This window comes from Pogona vitticeps, chromosome 1 (genome assembly GCF_051106095.1).
Source record: "Pogona vitticeps strain Pit_001003342236 chromosome 1, PviZW2.1, whole genome shotgun sequence".
NCBI lineage: Eukaryota > Metazoa > Chordata > Lepidosauria > Squamata > Agamidae > Pogona > Pogona vitticeps.
The window spans coordinates 215,191,225-215,207,322 of NC_135783.1; the positions used below are offsets into that span (position 1 = coordinate 215,191,225).

A 16,098-nucleotide genomic window follows, 5' to 3' on the forward strand; every position below is an offset into this window, starting at 1 on the left:
AAAAGCAAGGGAAATAATTGTTTTAATGAGCCACACAAAGAAAGCAAATCAAGCACCTAACGACAGCTAGAGCCAATGGGAGGAACAGAATAAGTTGCATTATGTAAAACACACAGAGGCTCACCTGAAATAAGTGCATTGTACAACTCAAACAATAAATGTATAGAGTAAGCATGGGGAGGATTGGGTGAAAAGTTTTTGGAGTCACATTAAGAAGGAAAAGGGAGTTTGGGTTAAACTCACACTACAAGCAACACAACTGTGTTCTCAGAGGCGTTTCCTTCTGATTTCTACTAACCCTGCTAAACCTGGCAAAACCATAAAGAAGAGCTGCATGAAACAACTAAATATATCTCTTCAATGGCCTCATACACTTTCTCCTCACAGGCACTGAGACTAGAGGATGGTGATAATATTCTTGCCTCAGAGTGTTTGTTAGAACTGCCAATGAGCAAAACCAGTTCCTCTCACAATTGTTGGTTTCTTCCAGAATCTACTAACCATGCTGTCTGGAGTATTTGGGGATTGTAGTCCATAAAGTAATTTTCCCATATATGGAAAATAACACAAGTAGACACATGTTATGGCCATGTTCACAACTTTTAGCTGACCATCATGTATCTTAATTCAGAATGTGATCCATATTATGGATTCATCTTTTAATGGAGAATCCTTCCTTTTTTGCCCCCTCAGTCTGTCTACAAATCTTGTCCCTTTGCAAAAGGCAGGTGGGTTACAAAACACAAGATCTGTGTACATAGGAACAGCTTTATGATTAGAAGAATCTAGCACAGTGGTTATCAACTTAGATGGTCTTAGGACTTGAGCATCCAGAATCCCCAGCCAATGTGGCCAGTTATGAGGTATTCTGGAAGTTGTACTCCAATAAATCACCTATATGTACCTTGGAATGCACCACCTAAAGGACTGCTGTGAGGAGAAAATCGGAAGACCCTGATTGGTCTGACCCATCTATAAAATTCCAACCTATTATTATTAACCAGAAGTCAATCTTACACTAGTAGTGAGACTAGAAGTAAATTATTGCTAAATCGTACATATAAACAGCTAAACTCGGTGCACTGAGAACCAGAAAGCCAACTCTTGAACGAGCCATACTACAGTAACTCCATTTATCTCTGGCCTTGATAGCCTAAACCTGTCAGGCCTTTAGGGATGTTGCAGGCAAGAACAATCACTCCACTCAACACCTGCACCTTATCTATTGGTTTTGGTTGGCCTTAAGATGTAATCAAATTTGAGTTAGTTAAATGGAGAAACAATGGACCAAGTTCTTGATTGGCTGGCTCTGTTACTGGCCCCTGGCAGAAAGGGGCAGAGCGCCTGTCAGTGCACAAAAGCCACAGTTCTCAGTTTATTTATTTATATTTATTTATTGGACTTATATACCGCCCCATAGCGCTACAAGCACTCTCCGGGCGGTTTACAATTTTAATTATACAGGCTACACATTGCCCCCCAGCAAGCTGGGTACTCATTTTACCGACCTCGGAAGGATGGAAGGCTGAGTCAACCTTGAGCCGGCTACCTGGGATTTGAACCCCAGGTCGTGAGCACAGTTTTAGCTGCAGTACAGCGTTGGGGTAACATGTGCACCATTCACCCCTACTCTCCCTTAGTATGTCATGCTGATCATCTCTGATCATAACACACCATAGTCAAACCTATCTGTACTTTGCCATGAGTCATAACTGAGTTGAGCTGACACTCTTCCTATGTTTTGATTTGGGTTAGAACCCAGACGAATGGCTAGCATATGTGGCTTAAGTTTTCTTTGTGGGATTGCTGAACAGGTGGTCTTCCAGAGGGTCACTATGTATATTTAGCATCTGAAACTTGATCAAGATGAAACATGATTGGCTTCCCCAGCCACATGATAATTTAGGAGCTGGTGCCTCGGGCTAACTCTGCTTTTGCCCAGCGTTTCTCAGGAAGGAGGACAGTCGGAGAGGCTTTGCTGCTAAGGAAATTTATTTAAAAATTGCTGGTAAGCCCATCTTTTCAAAATATCTGTTGCTATTTTTTTAAACAACATCAACAACAACCCAGAATTGGTATTGGCCAATCAAGGAGTTTGCTTTTTTTTTTTTTTAAAGGGATACTGGACTTTTGTCAGAATAGGAGTATTTGTATTCCGTAATTCTTCACCAATGCTTGTTTATCCTACTTGGCATGAGAGGTCAGCACAACATTTGGTAATTTACCTGAGGGGAAAAGAGATTATGGCTCCATGGTGGTGTGGCACAAGGACTAGGTAGATCAATGGGCGCTCCAGCTAAGTACCTCCTAATGACCTCCCTCTCCTGTTTATCTTTTAGAACGTTAGCCAGTTTTGTAGATTAGGCTTCTAAATTCTATTTTATTTCACTTTTAATTGAATAAAACTAGCACCGGGAAGAGACTGTGCACCTAAATTTAACCCATAGTTCTGGACCACCACTTGCCTCAGAAGGAATGGCAGTTTAGCTAGCTAAACAAAACCAGCCAATCGTACTGAAGGATTAGCTTACAGAGCACATATCTTTGCACTAGGAAGCAGCTGTTGCAAACCTTCATCTCCTTGCCTGCACTGGAAATAGGGGCCCCAGTCCCTTGGGGCAAGTTCAGAGGACGTTCCAGTGAATTAATTGATTCATTTCATATACGCACCCAAGCTATAGTAAGTGTTTTGATGTCTTCTAGGCCTGAAGGGAAAACACACATAAAGAAAAGAACAGCAGAAGCAAACAAAGGGAGCATCCACAAAGGCCAATGGTGGGAAGAGAGACGTTAACTTCCTTGACTTAAGGTCATTTTATATACGTTGCAGTGATTTAATGCTTATGTATGTGCCCAGGCAATATTTTTGTTATAGCAGCTTTGCAAATAAGAGCATAATGTGGTCTCACTGTGCTTAGAATGTATAAGTGGCTGCATAAAAAAGGATTTAAGGATATGTTGCAGTGAATGTACAGTGTATTAAAACAACTGTATACATTAATTTAAAGGCAGTAACAACAAAAAGAAAAGTGTGCTAATAAGCTGTTATTGGAATGTGTATGTCAGGAAATACTGAATTAAAAGTCCATTTAAAAATTGCTTAACTGCTACTTACATAAATAGTTTGGTGGCACATTTTGCAGCCTGAAAAGAGGAACAAAGAGCTGAGTTTTAAACAGGTTTATTTAAATGCTTTTTAAAATGACTGTTATGTTGGCTGGAGAGCTCACTGGTTTAGGTATCTGGTTGTGGAGCCAGAGGCTGGGAGTTCGATTCCCCACTGTATCTCCTGCGAGTAGAGCCAGCCTGTGTGGCCTTGGGCAAGCTGCCCAGTCCCAGGATGTCCCGAGAAGAAGGGGATGGTAAACCATTTCTGAATACTCTCTACCTAGAAAACCCTGAAAAGGGCCACCATAAGTAATTTACCTGACATATTTACAGGTCATTTGGAGGTGAACACAGGTGACCAAGCTGCTTCCTCCTACTTCTGATTGTGCGATATTAATGGGAAGGATACTCACTAAGTCATGCTCAAATGAGTACCCAGCTCCCATGGGGAGGGGAGGGAGAGTGTGGTTTGCATATTTATGTTGTAAACCATCCAGAGAGTGCTCTAGAACTATGGGTGGTATATAAATAAAAAACCCCAACAACGTATCTTAATTTCCCCCGCAAGACTTATCTGATTGCAGCTTCCTTATAATATTATCTGATTGCAGCTTCTTTATAATATTATAATGGCACAACAAATGGTTTATCCCAGCCAAATGATAGTTTTGTTGACTGAGAAGGTTTGGAGCATTCTAACAGCAATGCCATATATTAACACTACATATGATAGTTGTATCCAAGGAATATTAAAAGGGCTTTCAATTAACAACTCCTTACATTTTGACTTTTGCTAGAAGATACTTACAAGGGTGATAGAGTTGCTATTTTCCCTTTTCTCTCAGAGGTTTATGACTAACTTTCAGTGCACAGTCTTCAACACAAATGCCTTGGGAATGCAGCTACTGCTTCTGACTATTTCCAACTGCTTCCTTATTCTTTCTTTCTCTAAACTATTTATATGCTACCTTTCTCCTGAAGGATCCAAGGCAGCTTACAGCATTAAAAAAAATTAAAGTGAAATAATAAATGATTACGTTTAAAAAGCATTAAACAACTGTCACATTAAAACACGTAATAAAAACAATATTAAAAACACAAGTAAAACTCAGAATAAAATGCTCCTTAGAAATCCCCTTGGTCATAAAGGAATGAGTTCTTATGTGATGCATTGCATTTGATCTGAAATATCACTCTAAACAGTTATCTGACATACTTTGTACATCACACAAATAAATGTGAGAGAACAGATGCATAATAGGATTTACCTCTTTATTTGCTTTATGAATGCCAATGACATCTGGGCAGATAAGAACTAATTATGACTACAACAGTATGTTCCCAACTGGAATATGTAAAGAGAACATAATGTTGCTGCTGGATTGTGTTCCAGACAACATGAGTGCCATGATCTAACATAACCTACAGACATAAACTTGGCTGTGCCTGGCAGGGGGTTTCTGGGACCTGTCGTTGAAAAAAAAATTAATAATTTCCATCTCAGGGCACAGTGAAAATATGCTTGACTAAAGGATATAAGGAAGTCCATTCCTTGAATTAAGTATGCTAGCAACCCTAATGTCCTGACATTTAAAATCTGATTTTCTACACTATGAGATACAACATAATGGAGAAAAATACAAGTTTTATAAAAGCAAGAACAATTGCAATTGGAGTTGTACATTTCAAATGGCCTCTTATTTGGTTGTGGCTTATGTTATTTTGGCATTTTTGAAGGACAATGGATATTTCTTAATGCATTTATAAATAGAAATGCTGAAGTGGGATTTTTTGGGGTAGGGGCAATCATGTAATTAAAAAACCTCCTATATGATGGAATGAGCTACAATTAAAATTTCAAAATATCTGTATGATATTACTTACTTCTGAACCATGATGCATGCATGCCTATGACTAGTAATGTGTAGCACTGAGTTCCATGATCTAATGTTCATCTGTTCTTGTTTTATGGTCAGTGAGTAGGTGAGAGGCTCGCTGCAAAGATGGCAGAAGAAGAAGAATATGAGGAGGTGGTGGAGGTAAGGCCCAAACATTCCACTAACTTCTTGAGAGGTATGGATGCATTACTTAGAAGGAACATTGCCAAGTAATGACAAGTCAAGAATTTGACTTCATTGCATCTGAAACATTTCTTCAGATTCACTATCTGACTTGTCAGTTACAAAAATAGAGATCATCAGTATGACTTGACCTCCCAAGGCAGTTGACTACTCCCAGCAAAAATCCAGTACACTTGAGTTGTCAACAGTGTATGACAAAGATGATGGCAGTTATATTTATTTATTTATTTATTTATTTATTTATTTATTTATTTATTTATTTATTTATTTATTTATTTATTTATATGCCGCCCACACTACCCAAAGGTCTCTGGGCAGCTTACAGCATTTAAAATACAATAAAGATATGTAACAATTAAAATACAATTTATATATATATATATATATAATTGCCATCGGACTCACAGCATATGGCCCTTTCTTCCCTTGGCTGGCCTCAGCCTTCATACGTTAACTCTTTGGAGAAGAGTGCTGTAAATGTTGCTCATATGACAATAAATTACTGCTAATAATGTAGTTTTTAAGCAAAATGGACAGGAAGGTCCACACTACCTTTACTGGAGATAAAGCAACTCAGAGTGACCATGGTTATTCACCCGTATGCTTTCAACCAATATCATCCTGGATATTTATGAACTTGCCCACCATTCCTTTTCACACACATAGGATACCCATAAGGTTCATATAGCCCAGTGTAAAAAAAAAAGGGGTTCAGTAGGGTTATCTCAATGGATGTCATGGGGAAAGAGATGTTGCTCTGTGGTAGAGCACATCCCTTGTGTATAAAAGTCTGGGGTTTAGTTCTAGTATGACCACATCAAATGGGGAAATATTTTTGTCTGAAAACCTATTGCCAGTCAATTCGGACAGTATTAAACTAGACGGTCAACATTCCAACCTGGTATAAAATACTTTTTTATTTGGAATTGACTTGGTGGGCACTATCCAGTTGAGCAAACATGCAGTGTAATGCCCTGGGGGCACAGCATGAATGACTCAGCAGTTACCCCAGTGAAAGCAATGGGGCTTTTGCATGCATAAGAAAGTAATGAATACCCCATGACATAATGCTGGAGGAAAGCCAATCCAGTGTTAATGCTAATGTCTGTATCAAATCAAAAGAGGATTCTCCCCAATACCCTGGAAATGGGTATGAGCATGGACCTCAAATGTCTTTCTTCACAAGGTCAATACAAGGAATTTGCAGCTTGTAGACGTGAGTCTTAAAAACAGGCAGGAGGTAGTTAGAGCCCTTGGTGGTATGGGAACATTCAATGTTCAGTTTGGTATTTTATAAGGATTTCAGTTTTAAGTAATGCCATTCCATTCTACCAGCATGCCAAGCATTCTCTGTTACAGAGTTGGGGAAATGTGTGGCCCTCCAGCTTCAGTCAGGCAACTGTGCCGAGTCTAAACCATCATGGCCAATGACCAGGACAGGACTGGGATTTGTAACCCAATGACTAGATGGACAGAATGTCCCCAACCCTGGCCTAATGTATCTTGCTGATGACCAAGTCGCAATGAAGGAGAAATTTTCCTGAAGGCAGCTGCTTTCTTCTTGCAGCAGGAACAATCTTAATTTCCACCTATTCATACCCTCCATGTCATAAATGTCTGGTAATCATGCCCATTCTCTCATTCTTGTTTGTTCTCCATAACTGTTGTTTTGTACTGCACACTGTCGTTTTTCTTTCACCTGGAACAGAGCTATGCAAAATTATTTATACAGATTATCTGTCATCTTTTCTCCTCTTCCTTAGGATATTCATAGATGGAGTAAAGCAGTGGTCCCCCACCTTGGGCCTCCAGACATTCTTAGACTACAACTCCCAGAAGCCTTCACCACCACCTCTGCTGGCCAGGATTTCTGGAAGTTGAAGTCCAAGAACATCTGGAGGCCCAAGGTTGGAGACCACTGGAGTAAAGTGTTAGAAATAAGATGGCAACAATTGCATCTGGTATTACTTTTAAGCTACTTAGCTGTTTCCAGAAGCATTAAAAATAGCCCCAGTCCTCCCCATGGCTTGCCAGTTAAAACAGCGCCCTCACGTTCCAACTTTGTGTGAAACAGATTCATGTTCAGAAACAAATGTGAAGTATTTCTCAGCAAAGAAGCATTTGCTCGTAAGGAACCAAAATGGCATTCAAAAGGGCATGTAATAGAGGACTCTTAAAAATAGCCTGGATGTTGCATTTAGGATATCTAGTAGCACTGATCGATACAGGATACTGAAGTCAGAGGTAGGAAACTGTTTTTCTTGGTACAGCGGCTGCACTGCCAATTTCAAGCTGGTCAGTAGGCCGCAAAGGGAAAAAAAACATGTTTATGCTCCCATGTTGTCAGATGTATTATTCAAAGGTATTATTTCTCACAGTCTCTCTGATGCACAGTCTCTCTGATGCATGCACACACACACACACACACACACTCACACTCTCTGAGGAATACAGGCACCCATCCTCATTTATGAACAGAATTAGCAACACAGCTCTACAGGAGAATAAATGCCCAGTGAAGTGCTTTTCTGCCTCTCCTGCCTTCTTTCTCTTTTTACTCTCTGTTGTGCTGGTGCTCATGTAAACTTGTGCATCCTGGTGACGGCACATGCACAGTTCCCTTGGACAAACAGGTGAAGAAGAAGCCGAAGAGAGAAATCTTTCTGTTCTCTTTGCCTAGGCAGACAATATATACAGACCAGAAAGACAAGCAAGCTTCTTGAACCAAGCTTTTTGTGGAACAATTCATCAATTGTTGGTGTTGGTGTGATCTGTTTTGGTATCACCGGTTTCCTCAGAGACACTTTTGATTAATATGATCCATAGAAATGGAATATTTACTTTAAGGCTTTCTCTCCCTGTTGTATGTCCTACAAAGTTGGACATGGTACAGTGTGTAATAATGAAAAACTATATAGTCCAGTAGGTAGGGTACTTAACTTACCGGTACCTGTGAAGAATTTATTGCGGTGTACCATGGTGCCCCTTCCTCTTCTAGGGATCACCAGGAAAGCCAATCTTACTTGGGCATATCACTGCCGCACCTTTGTCAGAGAATGCTGTACAGCAAGCCAAAGGTTAGTTTAGCTGCCATCATCCACTTAAGAGTGGGATTTTCTCGCAGCTCGGCTAAGTGACTGAAGAGAAGCCTGGAGGGTGAAATAACAAGATTTATAAGCTCCTGAGACTGAACCACACCAGCTATATTTTAAACAAACAACTGCTTGTAGAAGAGAGAACTGCAGTCCATTCTGATGTTTAAAGTTAGGTTCTAGCCATGCCAACTTGACCAAACCTCAAAATAAAATAAAATAAAAGCTTTAGGTGCTGCAGGAATGGTGTACTGACCTTCCTGGTAAACATATACCATCGTCTTCATGCTGCCTTTCCAGCTAACAACAACTGAAAACCCTTTACACTCATAATTAGCTTTGCCTGTGAAACAGCCATGCTGTGCATCAAGATATTAGTTGAGCAGAACTAAAGGGCAGGCTTGTCCTCACCGTCTGGAGGAAGGATAACAGCAACAGTAGACCTTACAGGCCAGGTTGAAATAAAGATCAAAGTTACTAATTTTTAGGTTGTAATTATTTAACCGCCAGCTCCCCTACTCTCTGTGACTCTGGTGTTAAATTTTTGGCTGTATATGCATTTCTATCCTGTTGTTTTGGTTTCCCCTCACTGAAATGGAGATGATTGTCTTAGTGGTTGCTCTCCCCTCTGTCCTGTACTCTGTTTAGGAGGAGAATGTTAATAGTGTACAAGAGAGGTGTGAGAATAGATCCTGTTTTCTTGCATGATCCATAGCAGCATCAGATATGACTCCATTTCACCATATTACACTATAAATAACATGACCAATTTCAGACAAATCTCCCTATGTAATATTTCATGATGAATGCTTACTCTGACTATAATGAATACCAGCTGAAATTTAAATGTACCTTGGAGCTATTGGCCAGTGGAAGCTCTATGTGTCTCTCAGAGGTTTCTGGAAATTAAACTAGGATGTTGATTTATACAGGTGTTGGCAATAGGTTTGCTCTGAATACCAGTTCAGCTTCATAACCAGGCTGAAAACCACACTGACATGGGTCCAGTTAATCAGTATAATGAGAATCCTTGAAGAGTTCCTGCAGCTGTCCCATCATAACTCTTTCAAGTACTTTCCCCAGAAGGTCAGCTCTTATGGCCAGAGTAAGTTTCTTTAGAAATGGCCACTGCATCTCTGAGAGCAGCAGTCACCACTCTCTAGCGTACACTTGGATTTGTTGCAATCTGGGTCCATTCACTGACCTTCCCACTCCCTCAGCCCCATTCTCTTAGCTGTCATGGACCCCAAAGAGCAAACATGAGGCTCCATGTTTTCCAGACACAGTGAACCCCTTGTTTACATCCTTAAGACACAACAACTTAAACTGATCTCATAGATTTAGACAGACACTGACATTAAACAACTCAGGTAGATCTGCTACGTTAGCACCATCAAGTTGCCATGGAGATGAGTTATTTTATCTTCAAGGTGTCTCACAAAAAAAGGTCATTGCAGATGTTCAAAGAATCCAGGGGTCCAAGGAATGTTAACTATTGCCACACCATGAGAAGGAGCTCCACGGCTCACTTGGGAATCCAATGGTGACAGCTAATAAGGCACTACGTATGCATTCAAATGCATTTTCAATCACCTCTGCTCTGAATCTTTTTGGACTCCAGCTATCCTACAAACTGCTTTTTTGTTCATGGCACACTGACATATCTGGAATACATAATTCCTTCTTTTATCTTGAACACAGAAACAGTCATATACCTGGTCATTACAATGTATAACAAGGAGTCACAACAAATGTGTGTAATAAACTCCAAACTGTGCAGCTTTGGGGGCTTAGCATTGGTTATGTCTGTTGTCCCAATATTCAACAGGTGTTAGTTACAAGGAATGTTGTCCTAGTGGCACCCACCAAAACTGTTTTGTGCTGATGGATTGTTCTTTAATTGCGGTAGAACAAAGATAAATCTTCATCTATTTCTATACTAGCAGGAATCTTAAAAAAAATTGGTTTATTGTGGAAGACCTTTGTCACCAATATATGTCTTCAGACCTACTCTTTCTTCTTTAAGTCAAAGGGGGAAATGTGTCTCATGATGAATGATCTTGTGCAAAGTAATGAGGTCTCTTCTTTGTTTATAGTACTACATTGAAGAAGAGTTCACTGAGGAGGGTGAACCAGGCGAGGTAAAAACCTCTGTTTTGTGCGGCAAACTCGTATTTTCTGCATTTTAATGCTTCTCTGGCATTTGATGTGTATGTAACATAGAAAAATTTAATAGGATTTCTGTAATAATCTAATACAACATCAAATCCCCAAGGATAAATGGCTTGGTTTATCCAGATTGTTGCAGAGTACTCAAATATGCTTATCCCTCCCCCATGCCGTGCTGTGTGGATGGTATTAATTTGCAGACAGCTGTAATTGCACTGTGCTGTTCTAGCTGTACCTTTGTTCCTACGAGCAATGCTTTGGAAGTGACTGGATATTTTTTGTTTATTTAAGTGTTCGAATCGATGTAGATTAAGGCGATAATCTGCATCCCAATGAAATCAATTTCTAATTAAAAAAAAACGTGAACAGCTATAATTTTCCATGCATTTGGGAATGAAATCGTATCTTTAATGTGGGTAGTCAAGCTTCCATTAAAAAAAGGTGGTGTGAACCTTTAGGGACCTCTAAGTAACAAAACAGATATCTAAGCAATAAGACCAGAATGAAGGTATGTACAGAAAACATATTCATGCAGTCTTTGGTGTCCATACTCTTTAGATGTTTCCATTTGTTTGTCTGAAATCATGCATTTTCAGCATCACTGTTCCAAAGTCATTTCACTATCCTTTTGTTCATTGATATACCATTTTCATAAAATGAGCAAAGAAACCCGAAAATCTGTTTTACCTACATATATGCTCCTATTCTAAGTGCTTCCAATGTGAAGAATGCCTTCAGGCTTAAGGTGGTATGTAATGTCAGGTGTCTGATTTTGTGAATATATGCATCTACAAAATAAGAGCAATATAAAATGCACGAAACATAACATTAGCTAACTTTTCCCATTACCCAATACTTAAAAACGAAAGAATGCTATGATTTATTCACATTTAATCCCCTTCCCCTTTGGAATCAAGATGAGATGTATTCTCATGCAGATATATGTTTTTATACCTCAGTATTAAGTATAACACTCTCAGTATACCGTCGAAGGGTACCTCTGAACTGTGTAAGGAGGCCTATAACTTTTAGGATTTTTTAAAAAATACATATAAAATAAATATTTAAAATGGCCTTTTTTGTAATATTCCTATTCACACCGTATTTAATTAGAATCATATCATTTTAAAGCAAAATGTTTATGCCATGAGCATAAATGTAAATGTAGATCAACAACAAAGCTCATGGTGGGTTGTTTATCACAGGTGCACCACTTCCAGGTGAATGTTTTTCATACTACTGTATGTCATTATGAAACAAAGCCAGTCTTTGAGCATATATTTAGGAACCACAGCCTGGCAAATTATACAGTATATGCTTCTCAGAGAAATGCTGGCTACTCTTGCAAAATAATTCTCTGATCACTTATTCTCATGTAATCTCACAAACTTCTGTAAGATTCTGCCAGACTAAAACAGTATTAAGAGCACTGACTGAGGAGGGGCACAGAGTAATAGCCTTTTGGACTACAGTACTCTGAATCTCCCAGTGTGTGTTGCTATTCTGGCAGCTGTGGCCCAAGGCCAGTATTCTATTGCCAGCTAGAGTAGACCCACAAAATCCATTGTTGGATGGGGAGTCAACACTTAAGTAAATTCCATTGAGTCAAATGTTCTACTCTAGTTGCAACCAGCTATAGGATACTACCCCCCCTTAAGTTTCCCACTAGTGTTTTTACCCCCTCAGGTGACTCCCTTACTGATCTACTTCCAAAATTCCTAATGACGTCAGTGGGAGCTCTCTCTGTGCACTGATGGTATGGCAAACTCTTGTGAAATCCAACCCCAAGGGAGAATAATCAGAAGGCTTTATTTAGCAAATGGCCAGCCATTTGAAGCTTAGAGAAACAATCTGGATGATGTGTATCATGTAAATATAAGAAGTACATAGGGCATTCTTCAAATGGCTGAAGAGCCTATGAGGGGGGCAGAGAATATTATGGAATGACATGTCGCACCCTGTCCTCAACCAGGGTAACTTTAGCTCAAAGGCTTATTCAGATTTGTCTCCACATGATCTTCCTCTTGAGTCTGAGATAATTTCACAAAGAGTATGTGAAGGAAATTCTTGGATAATACTCCTGAACTGTCTACATTTTGCATGTTCTGAATGAGAAGAAATCGGTCGAAACTTAAAAAGAAATTCTTAGTGCAGATAAATTCTCAAGTACTGTAGTACCAAGTTGACATTGTGAACTATGTTTTATGGTGTTTCTGCAGAAAACCAACTTCCCAATAATTTCTGGATTGATTTCTTTACTTGATTTTTATCCTGGCTTTCTCCCCTAGAGGTAGTATACAAAAATAAATTTAAAACCAATAATGAATTAAACAATTGATCTGGACTTAAAACTATTATATATACACAATTAAAAAATTAGTTAAAAGCTATAACTTTTAAAAGTCCAGTTATCTTAGGTATCTGACCCAAAATGCGTACGACAGCAAAAACTGTTTACAAAGATTGTCATATCGTATTTATTTTTCAGCTTTTGTACACTGAGAAGAAATGATGTGTTGTGGGTAAACCATATAAATACTTGTTGGTATAATTTGCAGGGAGGGGCGACTTCCAGTTCAAAGTTCTTTTGGGGGACAAAGTCATCTGCAGCTTGGCTGCACTGATTTTTAGAAGTATATGCAGACAAATCTGTGCATACAAAATGCATTTAAAAGTGAAGGAGAGACAAAAGGTTCTGACCGCAGCGCTACAATGGCAATGAAAACTCACCAACACTTTCCCATATTTCTAGATCATCACTGAGATCACGGAAACAACATACACCACTGGATCCACCCCCTACACGGTAACCACAAAGCATACGACAGAAAGCACAGATGCATCTCACAAGACCTCCCAGCCTGTAAGAAAAAAGGTTGTACGGACAAAAGTGGACACCTCTAAGTTTCTGACCCCTTACCTGGATCACAGTTCGAAAATGCAAAAGCTTTTTAGTGACGTAAGTCAAAATTTGATTGTCGCTTCCCAAATGCAAAGTAATCTACACCCCTATTTGAACGGGTTATGGTTAAACTCCCTTTGGGAGTTTTAATGTTCGTGTTGTACCTTAGACACTGTCAAATTTTAATGTTTCAGTTCAATTTAGGAATCTGTAGGTTGCCTTTAAAAGTACAGCTATTAGGACCGCAGTTACCGATTCCTTACTTTCAGCATAGCAAAATTGGTTATTATTATTATCCATTTTCTACTTACACCAAAAGAGGAGGGGAAGGACGCAAGTCCTCTTTGAAGTTAGCCCATCAGAAAAAAACCAGGCTGAACTTATGACCTTATAAAGGGGCATCTCAGACACGATTTAAATAATATTCTTTACAAAATCAGCCATCTTTCTCCCATGAGGCTATACCCTTCTCACAGCTGAGCAGGATAGCTGAATTTATTTCATACACATTTCTAAAAAAAATATTTGGACGAAATCTGATTCCCCACTGTGCCTCCCTGACAGGGGCTGGACTGGATAATCCATAGGCTCCCTTCCAGTTCTGCAGTTCTAAGATGTTGTTGATGATGATGATGATGTTTAAGTCCTTACTTCAGTGGAAGCACAATGGTGATTAATCTATTCCTCATGCTAGTCCAAATGTTTCACATGAACTCTTAAGGATTCGATCTGAAATTTTGAAATATATTTGTTGTCGGACTGGCACATTCAATTTGGAAAACCTAGAAGACCTATCCTCTCGTTTTGGGAGAGCCTGTTCCCTAGCTCCTCTCCCAATTCTTTCCATTCACTCTATTCCAAAGAACAGCAGATAGCAGCATGAAGAGGAAGCATGTCTGCCAACTTTTGATTTCAAAAACAAGAGTCCCTCCGTAGGATCTATGGTGTGTGAAAGGCAGAAGATAGGAGGGAAAGAAATGAAAATAGCTTGTAAATAAAACCAGAGTAAGGGCATAACCAGACTAGTCTTGTGTAGAACCCGAGTCTATAAGTCAGGGTGGAAATTAGCAACTGGACCCATATAGTCCTACATTGAGTAGGCCCTTTGAAATGAGTGGGATTTCTTAGTCACAGTTGTAATAGATCCCATTGATTTCAACGGCTCTGCTCTGAAGTGGACCGGTGTTGAATTTAGCCTTACAATCTGACATATCATGGACACAGCCGGTGCATAATTGAATAGATGAAGTTGAAGCTAGGGAAAAAAATTGACAGACTTACAGAAGAACCTGACCAAAATCTAGCAGTACAAGGGCAGAGCTCAACAAAATCTCCCAAGTGGATTTTTCAGAAGCCATACTTTGGTTAGTTGGTGACACATGGTTTCAGTACTTGCAAGGTGGTCTCAGGGCACGTTGCTGCCTAGGTGAAGCGGCAGGTGGCAGTCCCTCCTGATTTAAGTCAGTTCCCAAAGTTCATTCTGACACATGCTGTGGGAAATACCACAGATGCCTCCTCTTAGCACAGACAGTAAAATACAGCAATAATGTGTTAACTAGCTAATAATTTGCTGCTCTTTCATGACAGTAAAGAAGAGGTTACTGAGGCAACTACTTCAGTCTACCTAATGGACTATCTACCTGGCAGCCCTAAAAGGGTTACATGGCAGAACAGTCTCAGGGCAACATAAAATCTCTGTTTCTGCTCTTTGAATGTTCTGCTCCTAGCAAGAGTTGAGTGGGAATTCTATCCCTATATGTGGAGAGGGCAAGCCACTGCCTATACATTAATGCCTCTCTCTCTAGTAGAAGCCCTGTCTTGAGTCATATTGAGCTGTCCACTTCAAGCAGCAGATGCTGGGGCACATGAGAAGAGCAGTGGCAAGACAACCTTGACCACCCCTCTTCAGCCCCCTGACCATTCCCTCTGTTGAAGGATAGAACTGTGGATGCATGCGTCCTAAGCTAGTTTATGCATTCATCTTCCAGTGTAGTGTGAGATGCCGCCCCATTGCCAGTGATGAGAAAGTGGCTCAGTTGTCAGCATAGTTGTCTTCTTTAAATGAAATCAAGAATGCCATCTTGTCCTTTATGCTAGTCCTGCTCCTAATCACTATAACTACATGTAATCAGCCACACACCCATGTACATTTCAGTGCCCTAATTCTTTTTATGTCAAGTTTCTCCTTCAGTGTAGCAGAGTTTAGCTTTCCTGTAACCACAGAAAGCAACTGTAGATGATACATGATTAAAATTTGTGGGGAGATGGCCCATGTCACCAGCAAGTGAAACTCAACACATGTTTCTCAGGAAAATAATGCTCATTTTGTAATTCATCCAACGCCAATCACATTAAGTATGGGTTTTACAAGAATGTTTCTTGGGGGGGGCTGGAGAGAGATGCCTACACTTACGAACTTTAGAAGAAAGCATTTCCACAAGGATTCCCAGGCAAGTAATTTAAATAATATTAAAACCACATGTACTATTAGAAGGTTATATTTATCTCTGTCTTACTGTATTTCTCGTCCACTAGGTAAAGTACAAAGAGAAATTTCAGAAAGAGAAAGGAAAGCCATATGCCATTACGACTGATACCCCTGAACTTCGAAGAATCAGGAAAGTCCAGGACCAGCTCAGTGAGGTAAGGGCTGGGACGGCCAGGTGTGAGGCAGGAAGATGCTATTTTAATTTTAGCTAGGCAAGCAGGAACCATACCGATCGTGTTACCATCAGCCAATCTGGAG

The 16,098-nt window shown here is 39.8% G+C and overlaps 1 protein-coding gene across 19 annotated transcripts in view; it reads left to right on the forward strand.

The window, feature by feature from the left end:
• Positions 1 to 1,914: 1,914 nt before the first annotated feature.
• NEB (nebulin) overlaps positions 1,915 to 16,098 on the forward strand; it is a 208,696-nt gene continuing 194,512 nt past the window's right edge. For 17 of the 19 annotated variants that reach the window (XM_078376624.1, XM_078376634.1, XM_078376635.1 and 14 more), the window contains exons 1-6: positions 1,915 to 2,008; positions 2,704 to 2,809; positions 5,085 to 5,147; positions 10,378 to 10,422; positions 13,203 to 13,409; positions 15,888 to 15,995. In XM_078376624.1, the coding sequence (XP_078232750.1) occupies positions 5,112 to 5,147; positions 10,378 to 10,422; positions 13,203 to 13,409; positions 15,888 to 15,995 (396 nt within the window). In that variant the 5' untranslated portion in view covers positions 1,915 to 2,008; positions 2,704 to 2,809; positions 5,085 to 5,111. The remainder of the gene's footprint in view (positions 2,009 to 2,703; positions 2,810 to 5,084; positions 5,148 to 10,377; positions 10,423 to 13,202; positions 13,410 to 15,887; positions 15,996 to 16,098) is intronic. The other 2 variants (XM_078376629.1, XM_078376631.1) reach the window with 2 other exon arrangements.